Source organism: Tachysurus vachellii, chromosome 21 (genome assembly GCF_030014155.1).
Source record: "Tachysurus vachellii isolate PV-2020 chromosome 21, HZAU_Pvac_v1, whole genome shotgun sequence".
In the NCBI taxonomy this organism is placed as follows: Eukaryota; Metazoa; Chordata; class Actinopteri; order Siluriformes; family Bagridae; genus Tachysurus; species Tachysurus vachellii.
In genome coordinates this window covers 11,729,889-11,752,602 of record NC_083480.1, presented here as the reverse complement: position 1 = coordinate 11,752,602, position 22,714 = coordinate 11,729,889, and the positions used below count along the sequence as shown (strand labels likewise).

Genomic DNA, 22,714 nt, shown 5'->3' with positions numbered 1-22,714 from the left:
AGTGTCATGACATAATTTTTATCAGTTTCTTCACTAGATAGATTAGTCTTTTTATTTATTATTTGATCATTTAACAAAGTACCAATAGCTCAATGTGATTAATACAGTGAATTTACAAGTCAACACTAACACACTTATGGAAATAATTAACTACATTCAGTTCCAGGGCTTTATTGACCATTGAACAAGGACCAGTGAGAGCATTAGAGATCCATCTGAGAAGGATTGAAATAGCAGTTGTTAATGTAGATGGACCATCAGATTTGGCACATCGTTTATCCAAACATGAAATGACTGAAGATAACCTTTTTTTAGTTATAAAATTAAAAATGGTACAAAAACATTTTTTCTTATTTTTCTTTTATCACTAAAATGCAATGTCCAAAAAGTTGTTTTTTGTAAGTTCTGTTTTTGAGGTTTCTGTTAGGTATCTGTAAAAAAAAATACCATGGACTTTTCTTAGAGTGTGTGTGTGTGTGTGTGTGTGTGTGTGTGTGTGTGTGTGTTTGTGTGTGTGTATATATGAGTCTATAATATTTATATGTCTATATATTTATAGTCTATATGTCTATTTCTATTTTTATAATATTTTTATTTTACAATATTATAAATTGTCTATAAAATTTAATGTCATTTCTGTTTTTTCAAACTGTAAAAAATGTTTTTGGTATTATTTTCAGGTATTGGTTTCAGTAATACAGTTATATACTGAAGCTGTTATATAGTGTCAGAGCCACAGAGCTCATAGTATGTATACTGAAAGCTGACTGTTCTATGCATACTGGCAAAATAACAATAACTAGATTACTGTTTTGGTTTTTTTGTTAATGCCCTGACTGCATCTTTTGTACAGTATATGTACTCTCTCCATCTTTGAACTCTCTGAGTGGAGCATAGACTAGCGCTCCTAGTGGTGAGTCTCGGAATTGTCAACTGAGCGGCTTACCCACTTATTATTATTATTATTATTATTATTATTATTATTAAGAGTGATGAATTATTGACGCAGCCATTAAGGCACACTGCACTGCACAAAGATAAAGAGAAATAAATGTGATAATGCAGAACCTGTGTTTTTCTGTGCTTTGAACCCTCTAGAAAATAACAATGGGGATAAGCTCTGTTTTTATTGTCTCAGTATTTGTAATAATCGTCACCATCATCAGAGAGGAAGATACTGGACGCACAGTAATGCTGACCAAGCAAGCTCGCTTATTGAATCTAGATCCCATTTGAAACACAGCCTATGAAGGCTGCTATCTGTACTACATGTGATGGAATGAAGCTGAATGCTTGTTATGAGAATGTTGTGATTAATTGTCACATTATGAGCACAGGAAAGTCTTTGTTATTACACCAATAGTTTTTGGAACGTACCAGTTCACAGTATTCCCCAACTCATACTATGAGTGTATTCCATCAAAGACTTTAAAATGTGGCCAATTTTTTCCTTAAACAATTAAGCAATGCATGATGGTGGTGTTGACAACGAGTCTTGTATAACAAACAGTACATGGTATTCCCTCAAGAAGAAGGGCAATTAAAGTGTTTGTCTGAACATCAAAGAGCAACATATTAGAGTGATTTGAAGTGATCCCTTTGAATGCATGAAAGGATGCATGTTTTTGGTTTTGGGGTAATTTTTTGTTTATGTTTTTTGGAGTTTATATATCAAAAAGAGCACGCTTACACATATAAGATGTCTGTGTGTATTTGCATGTGTGTATTTGTTCTCAGCTGTGGTTGGACTCTGTGTCTGTGAGGGCTGAAGTGTGGATCCACAAGGCAGAATTGGGCTGGACAAGTGGCATTCTGGATGTGGGCAAGAAAGTGTGTGCCTGTGCGTTTATGTTGCAGTATGTTTGGACTCCGTCTCGTGTGTGTGTGTGTGTGTGTGTGTGTGTGTGTGTGTGTGTGTTTATGAGAATATTCTCTGGCCTGCCATTCTTATGGCAGCAGCAGAGTCATGGCTGCCACCGCAGCTTCCAGCTTTGGCCACCGCAGTCACACAAGGCCAGCATTCCCACGGGGAGGGGCACAGGCCAGAGACTTCAGACAGAGTAATAGAGTAGTAGTGAATCCCAGAGGAGGAGACACAAGCATGCCACGCAGCATCTAAGCAATCAAAGACTGATGCTTCTGAACATTTTCCAACATGCGTCCAATTTTATACTATCAAATCTTTCAAAATTAAAGCATTAGGATTCACATAATGGTAATAAAATAATCCATTATGCCTTCGAAGCACGTGGAATATGTTTATTTAGAACATATGATTCAGAGAAAATGCATGTTAGAATCATGTATTGCTCAATGTCATGCAAATTCAAAGTCACCCTCCTGTAAAACCTTCCTCTTACATGTGTCTTATGGAAAACTTAATCTAAAAGATCACTGATGTTTTCTCATAGGTCCACTTTAAAAAAAAAATTATAGAGATGAGATATTCACCCGTTTGAAGTCTGGATATGCAGAAACAAGAGACACATACAGACACACATCCTTATCTTACTCAAACAGGAACTCAAAGTAAATACAAATAAATCAATAGTTCAGGTTTTTTTAATTAACATTAAACATGTTCATTAAAAAAAATTTGATGGATGAATTTATTCTGTTATTATACTTGGTATTGTCTGGTCAACTTCCACATCCACACTGAATTGTCAAAATGTTTGTATTTTATCCAACAATGTCAAAAGGTGTCCTTGTCAGAATGTTATTGTAACGACGGGAAACAGAGCGGACCCAAACGCAGGATAGCATAAATCAAAATAGGGTTTAATAACAGAAAACATGAAACAGGCCGCAGACTAGACAGGACAAATCACAGTAGATGCCGCGCTGCACGAAGCAACGCGGCACAGTTAAATACAAGAAGACAATGACACAATAAGGATCAGGTGTGATGACAGGGAGGAGCAGACGAAGGCGGGGCAGACACGTGACGAGAAACATAAACAGATGCACGTGGCCAGAGTCCGGGCAGAGTCCTTACAGTTATTCTGATGAGGGTTTGACAAAAACATTTTTTACAATGCATCTGTGTCTGAAGAAAATAACAGTCTATATGCCTAAACATATATGAACATCAAACCACACTGTTTTGCATTATAATTTATTTCATAATTACATAACAAATACAATAAACTAATTGACCCAATACACCACTAGCCCAATCTAGCATGATAAAGAAATAATGAAAAGACAGAATTGTCTGGAGTAAAAGTAGAGTTTATTGATGATCAGTGCAGATCCAAACAATCAGCACTGTTCTGACACAACATCCATGCTTCCACAAAATGTGGCTCAAAACCAGGCGCTATGACCTTGTCTGTGCTTTTGGTTATTACAATGTTTCACCACCTATTCTTCCCGTACAGTTGGGAGTTTACCGAACACCATTATCAATCATTCTTCAAGCACAATGCCAACATTATAAACAAACCTCCGGTACACAGAATATTAAAAACATTAAGTGTCCTTGATTCTTATCTTTTCTGGATTTTACCACCAACTGTGTTGGGTAAGCAGCTCATTCTTTGTTGAAAGACCAACGTGGGTGAGTCATTTTTTCTGAAAAAATATGATCATATAACCCCAATTTTATGATCCCTACACTTTATACCTGTTAAGTTTAGACCTGATTACAAGCTGTTGCTACTTACGTACAAGGCTTTAAATTGTTTAGCTCACAGGTATCCAACCAGTCTTCTAACATGCTACAATCCTTCACAAAACTCAGGACTTCTGGTAGTTCCCAGAATATCAAAAGCTACTAAAGGCGCTAGAGCATTTTTGTATATAGATAATAAACTTTGGAATATCCTTCCCGACAGTGTTCGGGGCTCAGACACACTTTCCCAGTTTAAATGTAGATTAAATGTGCTCTAGTACATGCACTTTATCATCTAGTGCTTGCTTATATTATGAACAGCAGCTACAATAAGTCCTCTCCATTGCCGTCTTTTTCTACCCATCCCGAAACATCCAGAGATTTTAACAGTTCCAATTGTGTTCAGTGTCATGAAGATTTTAGACATTCATTGAAATGAGGCCGACCCTTTGAGGATCCTGAGGCATCTAGAGATGTAGCAGCTCCAGCATCTCCAACTCCACAGATTCATGAAGTATTCAGACATTCTAAGAGGAAATGCCAACTACATGTGGTCTTTGAGGACAACAACCTCCTCATCAATACACAATTGCCAAACTGTATATTTATAATCACATCCTCCAGAGTCACCCAAATGAGAATGAGGTTCCCTTTGTGCCTGGTTCCTCTCACAGTTTCTTCCTTTTCCATCTAAGTTAGTTTTTCCTTGCCACAGTCGCATCAGTCACCTCAGGTTTATTCATTGGGGATAAATACAAACACTTTCAAATAAGTCTAAAATTAATTTTGAACAATTGTATAATGTTAGTCTTTGTATAACATTAAACTTTTTGTATTTTGTTTCTTATGTTCTGTAAAGCTGCTTTGAGACAATGTCCATTGTTAAAAGTGCTATACAAATAAATTTGAATTGAATTGAATTAAATTTAACTGTTTGTTTTTTTCTAGCATGGTGTATTTTCTTTTATTTAATTATGATCTGAATTTTGATTCTATTAACCGATGAACAATTTGGTTATGATTTGTATCCAATCATTGTTTAACCAATAAACATCACTCTTTGGTGTCTGAATCTCACCCATGTTTTATTTGATCATTTATTACACATATACAATTGCACATGGGGGCTTAGATACGCCCCAAAAAATACATTACACGCTTCATCAAAGAAGACTTGAAAATGATTTCCTTGTACCCAGGACTCCTAAGTGAGATCACTCAACACAAATCTCCACCCTGATATAATGATGTGGTTCAGTGGCCCCATGAGTGAGATCCTCATAGAGCTAACTGTCCAATGTGAGGATTAAATAGAAGCTGCCTTGGAGAGGACAAGGCTGATGTACCTACCACTGAGGGATTTAGGAGTAACTGGAGCAAACCAGCAGAATGCGCTGAAAGACTTGACAGAAGAGACTTAGAGAGCAGCTTTTGTCTCAAGGAAAGGAGAAAGTAGAAGTGTTGGGCTAGTCAAACCTCACCTGGGGTCCAGTTGCAGAAGTTGCTCCACCACCAGGGGTCAGCTGATGGCCCTGCAGCTAACCTATGGGCACTTGAAGAGGTGTGACAGGTAGTAATGTCATAGCAGGTCAACTTCTACCTGTCTAATTGATACCACTAAGACATTAAATTGTATAGCATATCTGTCAAATATTATCTGGAGAAACAAGAATGTTTTGGTGTCCCCTTTTAAATTTCTTGTTTCATTTATCAGGGCATTATCACTGTACATACAGCTTTTATTGTAGTTAGGATGTACAGTGATGTTTTCCAGTTCATACTCTGTAGCAGCTTCTGACTAGTCAGTCCAGCCTGAAGAGAAAACTGCAGCTACGTACTACATTTTATTGTTTAACTTACATTACAAATGTATTAATTACAGTAATTAATACAAAAATGTATCTACAGTTATGTACTGTTTGTATGTAGTATAGTAATGAATTCATTACACATAATCACACCTGACACAAATAACGTGTTATGATAAAGTATAACTTCTAGCATTAAACTTGTATAAACAAAGAAAGCTCGAGAATAGGTGTGTGCCTTAGGATCCCGTAGGATAAATATCTAAATTTGTGTGTGAACCAAAGTTTTTAGTTTAATGTAAAAAGGCCAGTGAATGGCAGAAGTACATGAGAAGGGATGCCAGGTTCCAGCATTTATTCATTCATCTTCATTAACCTCTTTTTCCTGTGTGGAAAATGTTTGTTTTTTTCTTACTGTGTATAATTAGCTTTCTGTGCTGTCATTAATAATGAGTAAAGTGTCATTAATACGTTGAGGTCATGTCCTTGGCAAGTATATACCTTTTTTTGTCTTTGTGCATGCTTAAGGACAAATGTATAAATCTGAGACACAGTAAAGCCTCAGTCAAATTACAGTCTTCAGACTGTTGAGCAATAATCAGAGGATGTGTTAAGAGATGGCGAAAAAAGTCAGTAAACCATCAACACGTTTAATTTCCTCCCTCCAACATACCCATCATCCTCTCTGAGAGAGTTCTGGAAAACGTGGCATGTTGATTATATTTCACCCCAAAAGATGGTTTCTAGTGTGAATGTAATCCAACTCAAAGCCACATCAAGCTTAGGGTAATGCTTAATGCCAGAAACACAGTGACCTAACACTGACATATGAGACTCATTTTCTTCTCTATCATATTCTGACTACAAGCTTTCTGGTTTCATGTAGATCATTTATATGAACAATTACTCTGCTGCCACCTAATGGTTGGGAGTTATTTGACAAGCTCACCCAAAGAACAATGATGCAACACACTGATTTGAAAAGGCACTTTTGTCTTTATGAAATCTCCACAAGCAATTTCATGTCAAATGGATAACATAGATGAATCTGAATAAACATATTTAAGTGTCTGAGGAAACGAATAAGCAAACAAACAGGAAAATACATTAGTAGGGATAATGGAATTAGTGTTGATATTGTTCTGTGTTTATATTGAGAAAGGCACATTTGTATCACCTGTCCCTTTTCACCAGTCACACTTTTCTGTTATATGATGCTAAAGCATTAAGTTAAAACCTCTTTTTATTTAAATAATAGGTATAATTGCATTTCAAATCGGATGTATCACTATTTGCATTGTTCAGTTGACACTGTTTGGATTTTGCATTTTTAGGTAACAGCATAGGGAGTGCTTAGATGATACAATCTTAACAGTTTGTAATGGCTATAATCAAAATGGATATTACTGGTGATATCATAGCTTCCTTGTCCCAACAAGGAATGAGTTGCATATTTGTAAAAAGTCCACTAAGTTGGATGAATCAGAAGGCCCCGATCTCTGTTCCCCAAGTGTGCGCTGACTTGCTGATCCTTATCAGTTCGGCTGGAGACCTCAGAGCAACGAAGGGTCTGAAAGAAACCTGAGGATGACCAGCGGATGAAGAGGAAGGGGAAGATGAAGAGGAATTAGAGGAGGGGGAGGAGGAGTTATGAGAACAAGGTGGTATAGAATGCAAAGGTGAAGGAACAGTCGAGCTCTCTGTGGATGGCACTGCCAGTCTATGAGGGTGCGATGAAACAGAGGACATCCTGTGCACTGGAGATAATGCAGGGCTTAAAAGCGCCCCCTGGTTTCCCAGCGGTGCCAAACACACGGTCGGTGAGGGGTACGCCAGGAGAGTTGCAGCAGCATGAGTGGCCATGTCTCGGCGGTTGGCAGGAGGAAAGGTGGAAGGAGAGGCTGGGCTTGAGGAGGCACTGAGCTGAGGAAAGGAGCCCCAAGGCCAAGGAGGAAAGGCCAGGGTGGCTGGGCTCTGATGCAGAGGGTCAAGCTCACTGGCACAATGACTCAGGTGGGACACCAAACGGGCACCAATAGGATCTGAAGAATCTGCACCATCCAGAGAGCTGAGGTACCTCACCACCTCACCAACACACTCACGAAATCCCAACGTTCTATAGTCTACTGCCAAGGCACGAGCATCAAAATAACCTTCAAGGTAATATCATTGCATTTTAGTACACAGGTTTAATCTCTTAATTAAGAAAATACAGAACATAGGATTAATCTACTCACCTTTTGAACCCATGGCATGCAACAATTTGAGATGATCCACTGTCATTTGAAGAATCTCAGCCTTCTCGAGTTTAGATGACCCCTAACGTAAGGAAGCAAGTAAGGAAGAGTGAATTAAATCTCCTTACATGCAGTAATTAAAAAATGAAAAGTGCAGATCATAGACATGTTTTCGTATAATAATTTCGTACTCGTTTTTGTTATGTGTTTAAAATGACTTTTCATTTCTTTAAATTACTCATCAGACTGCTATATCAAACAGAATAATTCCATTCTTTCCCCCTCTTTTACTTTAAACTTTTCTTTTTGCAATTATTCCTCCACTACTTTAGTCACAATTCCCTCTCACCAGCCAGCTCTTCTCTATCATACAACAGCTACTAAGTGGGGATAGTGAAGGCACACATGTTACCTCTGTGACAAGTAAAGCCAGATAATTGTCTCCTTTCCATCTGCTGCTCACGCTGCATCCCAGGGTGTAACACACTAAGTGGAAATACTGTAGCTATCTGCCCACTTCCACATGCCTACATGAGATGCTGTACCTCTGTGACTGACAGGTGAGAGAGAGTATGAGGTCTCACATACCCACACATCACAGCCAGGTTTGCTGGCTGTTTCTGACCAATGGTTGTATAATCAATGGGATTCAAACCTGTGATTTCCTTACAATTTTTCAGTGCGAACGACACTGCCTCTTTTCTTTGAAACTCATTTTAACAGATATGTTGGAGTCAGTTGGGGTGAAGGGGAAGGTTTGCTAATGGTTTTGTGACCATAGCGGTTCACTTAGCAACCAAGCCTCTAAAAAAATATAAACTAATGATCTATCCAGTACTGTTTACTTATCAAAACTCATGAGTGTGTTGCATTAATGTCTCTTATACCTGTTTCTCAAAGGCGCTGGGGACGAGTCTCCTGAGCTCTGACAGACTATGGTTGATCCTGTCTCTGCGCCTCTTCTCAATGATCTACAAAATGTAAAAATAAAATAAAAATAAAAACCAGAATGCTATATTCTGCATGTCCTAGATAAGTTGATGTCTGCAAAGGGTATACCAGAAAAAAGAGAGTAAGAATAAGAATAAACTTACCCCTCTTCTCTTCTTGCGGGCTAGGATCTGTGAAGTGCTGCCGGGAGACATGGACCCAGTGACAGAACTGAGACAGCAATGCACAGAGAAAAGAGTGCAATAGAAAAAGAAAGAGCAAAAGAAAGACAGATTACAGGCTTTGATGTCATTGCATATTGTTGTCATTATTGTGCTTAATACAATGCAGAAACATAGTTGCACATAATCAAACTCAATCTAATTTAATTCAAAGACCAACGAGACACAGGAGCGCCTGGCTGATATGATACGCTTCTTGCATCTAAAAAACCCCCAAATATATATAGAAAATTTTTTTGAAGTTGTGATGATCAAATATCTGTAGGGCACGATAGTACAGTGGGTTTAGCATACACTCGCTCTTCTTCAATCCTCTGAAGGTTCTCTCGGTGTGGATCTGGTTTGCTCTCGTCCAGAATCATTACACCATTTGTTTGCTTGTGTGTTCCTGGTGACTTAAGCATATTTACTCCCATCTAAAGACCATAATTGATCAGAGACATGCTCATTATGTTATGACGTTTGATCTCTAAACTAAAACATAACGTGACGCCAGCGCGGATATTTATTACTTCAGACACACATTTCTTACAGAGAACTAAACGTTTCCATGACTGTACGTAATTTGCACATGTCAGTTTAAAGCCTTAAAACATGTACTTATGAAACTTCTTTATGGTGTGTTTCAAAGGAAGAACTGAGAACAATTTTTAAATCTGCTCTTGATTTGTCTGCAAAGCTGTGACAGATATATAAAGAAAAAAAAGAAAAAGTTGACATGACAGAGTGGAAGAATGAAGACAGTTAAGGATGAAAGGAGAATAGAAGTCTGTTCATGTTCAAACGGTGTTGGATACTTACATTAATATTTATGAGAAAATGTAACCAACAAGTTTTCCAGATCTGCTTTGACCTGTGATCTTGACTATCATAACAATCTATAATCTCCAAAGGGCACCTGAGTTAACACTGTTAACACTGACCTTTGACCCTCAAGGCGTCATTAGGTAACTGAATCCGGGTTACTGTTTGTTTAAAGTATGTGAATATTCATCCAATCAACAAGCTGTTAATTATTTTTTCAAGAACAGCACATTCCACAGTGTTTTATTCCACTTTTTCCCACAGTAATTAACAAATAATTTAAAATTACACAACACGGATGCTCCGTGAAACTGGTTTGTTCCTATTATCATATTCACTATAACACCCAAAATGAGCTAGTTCCTCGGTGGTCTATCATTTCTTTATCTATTAAAGTTAGTAACCTCTGACTCTACATAGCAGAGCCTCGTTCCATAATTGTTGAATAACGTTACGCTTTCGAAAATAAAATAGAAAAACCTCCAAAGAAATGAGAATAATTTTTTCAAAAATAAAATGATAATACTTAAAATATAAACTTTTAAGTTAAGATATTTATTGAACTGATTAAATATTTGTGGAGCCAATGTACAAATCCAGTGAAATAGTTGTTACTAAAGAAACTATTTAAACAAGCACGTTAACAAAAACCTGTGATTTATGTGAAACTGGCTGTACTGTCAGCGATGCTGTTATAGAAGTCTAATCAACACCTTCTGGCCAAATAAAAGTGATATGAAACCATGTAAATGTTTTTCACTTATATATTACACGCTTCTAATTCCAAGCTCTCTTCGTTTACATTCCAATGCTGTTTAAATTCTCCGAATCTTTAAAAATAATGTGATATTTTATCATAGGAGAATCAGCAATTCTTGTAGTAATCCAGGAAACTCAACATTTGCATGTCAAATTCTGAACAATTTCACCATGCAGTGTGATTATACGAGTATGCAATGACAATTTCGAAAGTGAATTAAATTACATTATATATTGAGCATACTCATACTTTTTTTTTCCCCAAGAGGTGAATACACGGTTTTATACAATGGCGACTGAATACAGGCTGATCAGACTGGAAGAGTAATGACTGCCTTTTCCATGCAGTCCAAAGCACCATGAAGCAAACTCAACATTGTGTCTTTTTGAAGAGTGCTGGATTCAGTAAACATTCCCAGTTAGGCTTAATCGATGCCACAATGAGGAATAATAATTATCTAAGTGGAGTCAGGCTTTAGCCACGCACTGTTTTGTTTCTGAAGCAAATACACATGAGCACCATTTCATCCACTTCTGAAATAAAGACTGCATAATATAAAAGTAATATTGTACTGGTAGTACTAAAATTGTACTAAAATGTAAGACATGAAAGATAAATCTTCAAATAAGTTACAGTAATTAGTTTAGTCAGAATCCTCATATTATTATTATTATTATTATTATTATTATTATTATTATTATTATTATTATTATTATTGTATAAGCATGAAGCAACTTGCTTTTGTGATCTGCTAAAGTAAGCAAGCAAAAGCATTTAAAAACTCTATAGAATATGTAAATATAGAAAATATAGAATATGTGTTGCATATACATTGCATTGATTTAAATCTCATATTATTTTCTCATTAATTTAATTGGTTATGAATGAACAGTAATCCCAAATTGCCTTCTTCTTTAAGGTATAATATTAAGATGTTCAGTAATTAGGTTTCTCGTCTTTAGTAGATAAAGCCTATATTTAACATACAATGATGAACTGTGGCTAGTTCCTTTTCCTGGTTTAGCTGAGCAGTTCCAATTAATTGCCAAAAACCACAAGCTACAAATCAGATTTCTATTTTCTAAATTACCAATTAGTTCTTATTGGAGTTTCTCTAATTTACATCCATTTTTTAGGAACCATCACAGTAAATACAGTCCAGTTTATGACAACTAAATTTAGGTGAGAGAAAAAATTCTAACTTTGTCTTGATTGTACGCATGCACGCACATTCCACCTGCGATAAGTGTACTGTACCTGCTCAGTCCCTGCTACTGGGCAGTGCCCTCTGCAGGATTAAGGAGAAAAGGTGAAACTCCAGGTGTGGTTATGTGTAGGTTTAGACCTCACCTGTAACTGTCCTCCTGCCCAACGTCGATCAGCTCGTCTGCATCTGAATCTGGAGAGCTGTAATCATGAGGTCTCTTCATGGCTCAGGAGCGCTTCTCTTCTGACCAGGTGAACTGTGTAGAGTTGAAGAACCAGAACAGCACTTGATCCTCTGGAGGAATTTTTAGCAGATCTTCTGCCCTCCTCAAATAACTGAAAGTAAATCAGACAGTCCGGGGTAGCAACACGCCTCTATCTCTCTCTCTCTCTCTCACTCTCTCTCTCTCTCTCTCTCTCTCTCTGTCTCTGCCTTTTCCCTCTCACCACAATAAAATGTCTATGTTTGGGGATTCTTTATTAGTGTTCTCTTGCTCTTTCAGCTTGGTCCTCATTTGTCTTCTTCTTCAATAGACCCCTATGCTCTGGCACTTGCCAAATTACATTCCCTTGATCCCTTTTGTACAAAGGCACCAGTCTCTCTCTCTCTCTCTCTCTCTCTCTCTCTCTCTCTCTCTCTCTCTCTCTCTCTCTCCAAAAGCAAAGTCAGGCAATTTGGCAGAATTGCCAGTTTGGCTCTTCTTCCCTTTTACCCTCCTCACGCTCTCACCCTCCTTCCCAGCACTGATCAGCCCTCCCCTTCTCTGTTTTCCTCTGTCATTTTTCCTCCTTTTAATTAGCCTCTTCTGTCTTTCTTCCGCTTCATTTCTTGTTTGTTTCTCACTCTCAGGCCATCTCTCTCTCTCTCTCTCTCTCTCTCTCTCTCTCTCTCTCTCTCTCTCTCCCTCTCTCTCTCTCTCTCTCTCTCTCTCACACACACACACACACACAGTCTTTTTAATTAGTTGCTACATCTCTCTCAAAGGATAATAATACAGTTGTGGGAATAGTGACTTCTGACTGGATTTTCTCTCTCTTTGTCTCTCACTCACACACATACTCTTAACACTGTGAGTGTGTGTGAAAGAGAGCAACAGTGTCCTCCCATGCCCTGTCTACAGTTTACTGGGAGTGTCAGTGTTCATGAGGTTCCATTAGTGAAGAAATATTTTGCTCATGTTGCCCAATACTTTGGTATGTTGCATAATCTTGCTTAGCCGCTGTTCTTTGCATTTACCTCATTCTCAGTGCTGTGTTGTATGCGCTGTTATTATAATGTGTAATAATATACAGTACTCAGTGTCTGATTATCTGACTATATAAAACAATGAACTATGAGCCACGCTTTGATTGATAATAAATGGTGAATTCACACACGCTAAAGACCTGGGTGCATGAGATCCTCTATGGTCAAGCGAAGTTATTTATTTCACTGTACTGTACTACTGCACTGTACTAATGTTCCTGACACTGACTTTTCTATAACAGTAACTCTGACTGTAGACCCAGCTGTGACTCAAATCACACTATTATATCAATACACTCATTCTATTCTATTATTGTTTCTATAGTAACAAACAGGTGATCTTGCAGATGCTTCACATTCAGTAAATACATTTATAAAATGTGTGTCTACACTTCAACATTCAGAAGTAAAACTGGTCATTTTTAAGTTTTCTGACATGGTGAAAGATCGGTCCAGTGCAACCATAACTATAGAACAACTTATAGAAGCCTTTATTTTATCACATATACATTACAGTTAAACACAGTTAAATTCTTTCTTCACATTTCCCAACTTTGGAGGTTGGGGTCAGAGAGCAGGGGCAGCTATGGTACAGCACTACTAGAGCAGATAGGTTTAAGGGCCTTGCTCAAGGGCCCAACAGTAGCAGGGATGTGGTAGCTCAATGGTTAAGGTGTTAGACTACCGATCGAAAGGTCATTGGTTCAAATCCCAGGTCAACCAGGTTGCCACTGCAGGGCCCCTAAGCAAGGCCCTTAACCCCTCAATTGCTCAGGGGTTTAAACTGAAATGAAAAAATGTAAGTCACACTGGATAAGAGTGTCTGCTAAATGATGTTAATGTAAAAATGTAAATGCTTGGGCTTCAACCCCAATCCTCTGATCAACAGAACCTTAGCTGCTTGAGCCACACATACATAACTATATCTATGCATTTATATTTGTGTTTGAAGTTGGTGCAGCTTGTAAGCTGTAGTCCACATCAGATGTAACACATGGTATCCATAAGGCTGCCTCCTGGTGTTGTTATGGAAGCCAGATTCAGATAACTTAAAGGTAAGTTGGATCATACCTTATTTAATTTCTTGGTTTATACTTTTTGAAGTCTTTGCTACACAGCGAGCACATTTACAGTGTGATTATAATGGGGTACTGATGGATTTAAAACATTCTTCATTCACTCACACCATTAGATTGGTGATGAGCAAAGCCAGTCAGCTCTTTTCCTTGCACCATGCTTCATTCACACTTGCTGCCACTGAGGATTTGGCTGCTAATCTCTTGTCAGTAGTAGGGATTATATCCTCTGAATCCTTTGATCTGAGCTTAGAGCTGAAGTGTGTAACTACTGTGCCATCATACAGTATGGTAAATTTCTTATGACAAGTTCATATGCCAAAACAAATCATATCATTAGCAGGTAATATGTAATATATAATTAATATTAAATTAATATTACAGTAATTGAAGTAAAAGTAAGGTGTAAAGGTATTTTGTCTGAACAATAACAATAATAATAAAAAGAAAAAACAACATATGATAGAAATTGCTATATCACATTTTTTTTTGAAATCCTCAATGTCATTGGTTGGATCCTGAGCTCTGATTGTTGCCAGTGTAAAGATTCTATTCATTTTTGCATGTAGGTAGATTGGTGACTATAAATTGTCCCTAATTGTGAAAGTGTGTGCACATGTTGCCATACAATAGCGTCAAAAGTGTATTCCTTTCTCATACCCAGTGTTCCCAGGATCAGTCCTGGTTCCATGCTGATGGGGACAAAGACGAATGCATGCGTTATACATTAAAGGCACATACAGTGAACTAAACACAGCCTTTCTGTTTCTCTACATCACTTCTCTTGTGCATCATTGTTTCACAGTTTTTGTTGAAAAAGTGTGTAAACGTCTATGCTCCTTGAGACTCTTGCAGCCTCTTTAGTGCTGTCAGAAGGAGCTGGTGGATGTCATTAGCAATAAAGCAGAAACATAGGGTTTGACCGTCGCCAGAAGCTTATGGTGTGGTGTATGAGTTAAGACAAATGTAAAGAGATCCCCTTTTCCCTTCATCCCCCAGACTCCATCTCCTTTCATTACCAATCCTTACTTTGCTTATGTCTGGATCTTATTTCTAGCGCTCGGTCTGAAAACAAGAAGAAAGCAGCAGAGAGATCTATGAAGTCAGTCCTCCACAATGTCACTGCTGTTATTTTTATCACTGCTCCACTTCAAAAGAGTGATTTTCTTCATTTTATCCTGAGTATTTTTCCTTCACAATGTTTCCTCGGCCCCTTTTGCCTTTACTCTCATCTCGCCCTTCCGTCTGATCTTCAGCTTTTTGAGACGTTCCGTTGCACACGTCTGAGGAGCTTATGGAGGAAAAAGCAGCCTGAGAAATAGAAAAGCAAAAGTACAGAACAGATTTATACTATAGAAACTTGATTTATAAAAAATAGTTTTGAAGGAAAATAGAGGACAAGAGAACAAACTGAATGCTGACGCTAAGTAGGGGGTGAATTTTTGGCGTGTTTTCTTGGCCACTTCAGTGCTTTCGGTGTGCCCTTGTTTTTTACCACAACAAGGCCACTTCTGCAATTGACATTAACAAGCTCATATTTCCATGACATTCTCACACACTGAAGCATGCACACAAAAGCAAATCACATTATGTCCTAAAACACTTTTTTTTACATAGTTCCCCACATCTGATACATTTCTTTTCCTCTCCAAGAGAAAAATATTCTTACTGGTCATTCAGTCGAATAAGATTTTTTTATTCACGCACCTGACACCAAAACTTCTGCAAGTAACTTTCCGATTCTTCAGAAAATAAGCCTTATCTACCAGCCTCTGAATTTCCTAAAATGGCAAAAGTTTTCAAGTGCAACATTTATTTATTATAGGGTTAGTTATGCAATGAATATAACAAAACAGGGCTTTCTGTTATTAAAACTATGTGTCCTGACAAAAAGCAAGTTATAATATGAAGTTATAATAGCTATAAAAAGTAATTCATATTTTTCTCTCTCAGTTTGTCATGTTACGATGAACCCACGAAGTGTAAAGCCCTCTTTTCTGATTTCTTTCCCGCTTTGGAAAACTTTTAAAAAAAGTTACAGTTTTCCTTCTGACTGTCACAAAGTAGTGACACTGTAGACTCCTTCCATATAGCGCTAATGTCGTACATACAATCCTTGCAATAAAAAAATCTTCAAATTTAAAAATAAGTCATTATAGTCGTCCACGAGTAAGAGCTGCTGTTATTGAAATTTAATCAACAAATTCTGACCACAAATCAACAGGTAAGAATTTTACAATTGGTACAATAAACAGATAGATAGATATCGGTTAGCAAATATTGCATGGAAATAGAGAAGACTTAACATGCTGGAGTTGATCAAATAGAAAACAGAGAAGGTAAAAGATACAAAGGGACTGGTGAATGGTTATAAAACTGTTTCAATCAACTTTGAATACTTTAATAAATAATGTCATTTATTTTCAAAAAGGCATAAATCACACATTCTGCATATTAAGTAATGTTCTGTATATATATATATACTGCTGGTTGCCATTCAATCAGGAGGCAGGCTGATATCTAAAAACCCTGGATGTGCTTCTGTCTAGGGTTATTTACTTAACATGCTAAAATAGCTCAGTGGTCATAATATTAAACGACTGACTGGAAGGTTGAGTGTTCAAATCCCAACCAGCCACTGCTGGGGTCTGGCGTAAGGGTCAAGGATCTTGCTGGAAATCAAATGATCAGTTGTGCAAGAATAAATGATTACTGTAAGTTGCTCTGGATATCAGAAGGACATAAATATAGAAAATCTGTGTCATTTCTACACACACATAAAAACACAACATAAAACTACTTGCAGAATCAAGGAAGCTCATACATTACTCATTACTTTGCCATTTGTGTCATTATTTTAGAAATAGAAAATCAGTGATTCTAAAATCAGTGAAGCTGTTTTGAAATGTACTTAAAATTAGGCAACACAAACTAATGTAAGTATAGCTACAGTATGTAAGCAAACATTAAGCATGACTTTTTCAAGATTCTTATCACTCGCATATTGGGAAATTTGTGTAAAAACAAATTTTATTGTGTAATTTGATATCACACAACATTGATCTGTGTATATGAACAGTATGTCTTTTTCTTGTTAAATCCCGGTGAAATGACCTCAACACAAACACTAACCAAGAACAGAATGAAGATTGGATGTTAAAATATGACTTGTTTTTGTTGTTTGTTGGATGTGTACAGTCTTGTCTCAGTGGGGGTTTTGGTGTTTAAACCAACATTCCAGTTTTAAGTGAAACTTGGCTAAATTTTGGAACTTTATGCATTCACGCTCTAATACGATTCACTTTTTATTATTTACTGTTACTGTTACCTTTTTTATTTAAATCATAAATAGAAATAATTAGAAAGTAATTAAAAAATTTTTTTTTACAAAATATGATGAAATTCCATGCTCCTTCAAAAATAATTAATACTAAATAAAAAATGAACGTAAAACGGTGTACTAATTATAAAGTAGTTTATAGTGTCATTTTCTTTGCTTGGGATTTAAAAAGACACAAAAAATGTCTAATACAACATTTCTTTCAACACAAGACGTGTGAGTCCATGAAGAGAAGAGACTACAGTGGAATTCCACAGACTCTTATCTCGTCTGTTCTGCCGCTGTTAGTGTTAGTCCTCTAAAGTGTTCCTCTGTCACGTCTTGCCACTCTTTAGGATTTGAGCTTGTGCGTGTGTGCATGTGGGTGTGTTTATTTATGGGCGAGCGTTTCCAGTGTGCAAGATGTGTGTGTCCTGCTTATTTTCCTTCCCATCACATGTTCCTCATATTATGAGTGACGCTAGTATCTGTTAAGTATCAAAAGATTTCCTTTCATGACATCAAATGTTTGCCATTATTTATCAGAGAGACAGTGAGCATCTTGGACGGCGCTCGCAGCGTGTAAGAGTGTGAGAGGAGCCTGGCTCTGAGAGAGAAAGTCAGCTCTGCTGTTTACCCACTGAGCCATGCTTACCTCATCCAGACTCCAGAAAGATAAATACGGAGGGAAAAGCCAATGAGAAGAAGCAAAAAGGGCCTTTTTGTGGCCCCCGGCGAGGTCTCTTTCAAGCACTGTTCCCACAGTACAGAGCCCTGATCGAAGGCCTGACTGCGGTAACTCTCGCTGGTGCCGCGACACAGACAGGCTACTCAGGCCTCACCAAGCCACAAGCACTCATTGTCTGTCGCCACAGAAACCAGTGTCTTCATGTCAGACATGTTTTCTGTTTGTTTTCTTTTTTATTTCTTTAATGTGGCCAGGGGAATGTTTCCTCCCCTTTGTCCCCCAATTCCAAACGCATTTCTTTCCCTTTTAGCCTTCTCCCCCGAAACACTGTCGTCCTCTCTCTTTCTTTTTTCCTCTGGAAGATTGTCATTTGTAAAGCTCTTTCGTAGCAGACAGGCCCTATCTTTGTCACGGTGCTGTGGTCTCCCTCCTCTCTCCCTCGCTCTCTCTCTCTTTTTTAATCTCAGTTTATGAGGTTTTGGCACAGATAGTTCTTTTCGCATGGCTTTGAAAAAAGAAACATGCAAACTAAAACAACAAAACCTATCCCTAAAGACTTGTGTCGTTCCCACACTAAGCCAATTTTCGTCTCAAGATTAAACAAACTCCAACAACAGAAGGAAAGGAAAGAGAGAACGTGGAAAAAAGGATCTGGTTATGATTCGAGTCTCATAAACCAACAGAGGATGCCCCACAGACATCCAATGAGAAAAACAAATCCAAAAAAGAGAGAACCGGTTTCTATTTTTAAGAGCTAAAAGAATGTCTGTGCCATGACTCACTGGATTGGCAGTTCTACGGTAATCAGTTAATTCTGACTGAAGTCCCTGACCACATCACACACGACTTCATCTTTTATGATTTGGAGAAGAGGAGCATAAAATCGAGAGCAAAGAGCAAAAAATGAATAACTCATTTTATCTCATTTTATCCCTATGGCCAATGTAACGGCACGCTTTTGGCACGACGACTCAAATGTCGCAGAATAATTTCAACTGCTAGGCTGTATTTTCTTTGCAGGAGATATTATCTGGGATATTTGTTTGAGGTATATTCAGTGGGAGCTGCTTGAAGTTCCACATCTTTACAGGTATTTTTCAATATTTTAATCTCTCTGCAACTTCACAAATCTGTAAAATGACAAATCTTCATATTTTCTTTCTGCCATTTACTCTGGGCTGTATCAATATATAATTTGTATTGAAAGTTACATTTGCAATTCTAGGCATATTAATCTAAATCTGTTATGTAACTATGTGTCTTAAATGAAATAATTCAGTTAATAGCTAAAACAAAATAGCAAATGAATAATAATATTTATATATGGTATTTGTATAGTATATATTGAAGGGAATAATTCATGACAAGATGCTTTAGAAAAAGAAATAATGATGGGCAGGTTATATTATGTGATACTTGAATAATGTTACTGAAGACTTTTCTGTTTTGGAAAACATACTGACTATTACAAAGGGTTGACCCTGGAGATTCATCCATCTATCCATCCATCCACCCATCCATCCATCGTCTACAATGCTTATCTTTTTGGGTCGCAGGGACCCTGGAGTATATCATAGGAGACTCGGGGCTAAAGGACATAATGGGCCCTGGACATGATGCTGGTCTACCTCAGGGACTCCTTATAGCTTTAACATGTCAGTGATTATTTGTTCATCTTCGTTAAATAACAACACATTAAAAAAGGTTTGTCCACCATCTCTGTGAATTGGCTGTTTCTATAGAAACAGTAATATATTAGAGCTAATGGATTAATGTGAACCTGGGATTTGAACTAAAGCTAATTTTAGTATCACTCACTTTTTGTAACTGCTTTCAGGGTAGCAGTGGATTCTATCCCAGGATAAGACACCAGTCCATCACAGTATCACAGCTGCTGGAATTGAAAATGAATCAACTCTGATGCTCTGCAGTGAGAATTCACCAGTTCAGGCTGATAATGCCATACATAATGTATATTTTACAGTGCATTGAAGTTTGGCATAATATAAATAATTAAATTAGCATGGCATATGAGCTCTTACAAATTGAAAAAAAAAAAGAAAAGTGACATTATCAACGACAGATTCTTCTAACACATCCAGAGGTAATAAGTATCGAGGCTAAAAAAAACAAAAAGGTGTCAGAGCATTTTAAAGAGAGGTTAATCTTCAAGCTCTGAGAACAGGATTATGGAGGGTGTGCAAGAGGAGTGGAAGTGATGAGCTGAGGATCTGATGACGGAAGGTTCTGCTGTTTGATCTGTTATTTGATACAAGGCAAAATTTGTGTCATCCTGGTATGTGATTTTGACTTGCAATAGAAAAACAAAGAGGCCTGGTGATATAAGATAAAATTTCTGGAGGTAGGTATCGGGCATGCCTGCGTGGTGTAACCTCAGTCAGAGAGGTGAGAGGCAACCTCAGGCTTTTTTCTCTGTTTTGGCGAGACTTTCAGAGCTGTCACACTGTGGTCAGAGTGTATTATAGTCAGGGTTGCAGGCCTCCAGCTCCAGCTGCCATGGTGCTAAGTTTGAACTTAATTACATCCAGCCAGCCCTGTCATTACAGCCAAGCATAGAGTACCGGCGGCCGGAGCGTAGGTAGCAGCAGCAGGAAGCCAAACAGCAGTGTACCACAGTCACACGCTCACTCACTCGGCCACTAAAAGCTCACACTCCCTGGCACGGATACAGCCCAGTCCAAACCACATACACAAAAACACAACGGCGCATGCACGCAGTCCTAAACACAATCACGTCATTTTAGCACTGGAGCACGTCTTGTATACATCAGAGAATTTACACAAGCTATTTCTTGTCTCTGCTTGATGTTGGACATGATCTTGTGTAACTGATACTGACATTGAGATGTGGCTGTTTCGCTTATTTGATGATTGGAGACTACTTTATAGAAGAATCATATACTTTTTGCTTGATAGGATGTTATGCATAATATGTGATTGCATGTTACACAAAAAATGTGAAAATAAATTAATCATGTGAGATGATTATATATGGCCAATAAGCAGGAAAATAAACAAATCATGTAAAAAAATCTTATTTTCCTCACACCTCCAGAATGTGGGTGTGGAATTTGCATTTTCTCCCTATGCCACAGGGGTTTCCTCTGGTTTCCTACCCCAGTTCAAAGCTAAGTGTTGTAGGCTGATTGGGATCTCTAAATTGTCAGTAGTGTGTGAATGGGTGTGTAACTGTGTGTGCGATTGTGCCCTGTGATAGACATCCTGTTCATGGTGTACCCTGCCTTGTGCCCTGAGACTCCTGGGATAGGCTCCAGGTTCCCTGTGCACCAATTGGATAAGCAGTTTAGAGAATGAATGGATGGATGGATGGATGGATGGATGGATGGATAATAAACACATGAACTAGTAATAAAAAAAATTCAATAATTGAATTACGTGTAAAGAATTTGATGGGTAAAAAAAATCACATGTAAAAAATAAAAATATATATGTATGACAAATCTGCAAAAAAAAAGACGGTATTTTATTTTTTAAGAAAGCACACTTATAATGTTCACATGCGAATCAGTGAAATTACTCTGACTTACTCCAGCAACTGCTCCACCAATTCTAGTCAGCAAAGTACGATCAAGACTTGTGCGATTAATTATTATTCTTTCCTTCTATATACAGAATGTATGTGATAAATAAAAAGTCTTCTTAATATCTGTGGGAAAGCATAAATTTTAAATAAAAAGAAACTCAGTAGGGGAGAAAAAGAGTCTCCAAAAAGCACAACTGCATTAAGTGGTAATTGCAGTGAGAGGAGATTTCCCCTTCGTGCCCATGACCACAGAAGAGAGCGGCGTCTTCAGGCCAAAGAAGGGCGCCTGTCCTATTAAACCCAAAGAGCTGGGATCATATCATCTAACCCTCCCCGTAACAATTGTTCAATCTTCGAAACTCTTTGCTGTGGATTTTGTAGACACACGCATGCATGCACACATGCACGCACGCATACACAGATGCACACAACAAAGACAGTCGAGTGAGCCTCTGAGCCTCTAGAATCTTATGATCAATGAGAGCCGGTCTGCGTTGGTGCCACAAAACAAATTCCAGAGATTCTGGGCTAATTCAAAAAGTTTCACGGCACAATTTAAAAGCCCATACGGAGTAGGGTGCTGGAAATCAAGGCCACCATTCTGTAGCAATCGCTTCCTATTGTCTTCCTCTTTAATCAGCATTTCTCGTTGCCTTTAAATATGCCTGTGGTGTGCGTGTGCATCTGGGAAAACACAGCTCTTCTCCAGGCACTGGCCTTAAGCACATTAAAACACGACACAGTCTGTTTGTCACAGAATACAGAAGTCGCTTGCTTTAAATGGCCACTACATTACAGAAAAATGGTCAGACAGACATATAGATAGATAGATAGATAGATAGATAGATAGATAGATAGATAGATAGATAGATAGATAGACGGACGGACGGACGGACGGACGGAGGGCAGACAGATGGACATGATGTCTTTCAGAATTATTTAATGATTGGATATGCAAATTATCATGCTGGTTCAGTTAACATGCAAATTAGTTTATGACATCATCTGGCAAATTCTTTTTTTTTTTTTGAGGATGGAATAGCTATAAGTATAAACTGACTATGCACAGCTTAAGTCTACAGTCTAGAACTTCTATTCACTTGGTAAACTGGTTGCAGTTCTCTGGATCCTCCTACAGGAATGCTGAAAAGCTGTTGTGTGAGAATGGGGATTACCTTGTGAAAACCTGATGTGTCAAACTTGAAATTCAATGCTTT

The 22,714-nt window shown here is 37.8% G+C and overlaps 1 protein-coding gene across 1 annotated transcript; it reads right to left on the bottom strand.

Moving 5' to 3' along the window:
• Positions 1 to 6,400: 6,400 nt before the first annotated feature.
• heyl (hes related family bHLH transcription factor with YRPW motif like) lies at positions 6,401 to 12,269 on the bottom strand. Its single transcript, XM_060897361.1, has 5 exons — positions 11,748 to 12,269; positions 8,756 to 8,822; positions 8,549 to 8,632; positions 7,662 to 7,743; positions 6,401 to 7,577 (listed from the first exon to the last, which is right to left on the bottom strand). Exons 1-5 carry the CDS (start codon positions 11,825 to 11,827, stop codon positions 6,907 to 6,909), a joined length of 984 nt encoding a protein of 327 aa, XP_060753344.1. The 5' UTR covers positions 11,828 to 12,269; the 3' UTR covers positions 6,401 to 6,906.
• Positions 12,270 to 22,714: the final 10,445 nt, after the last annotated feature.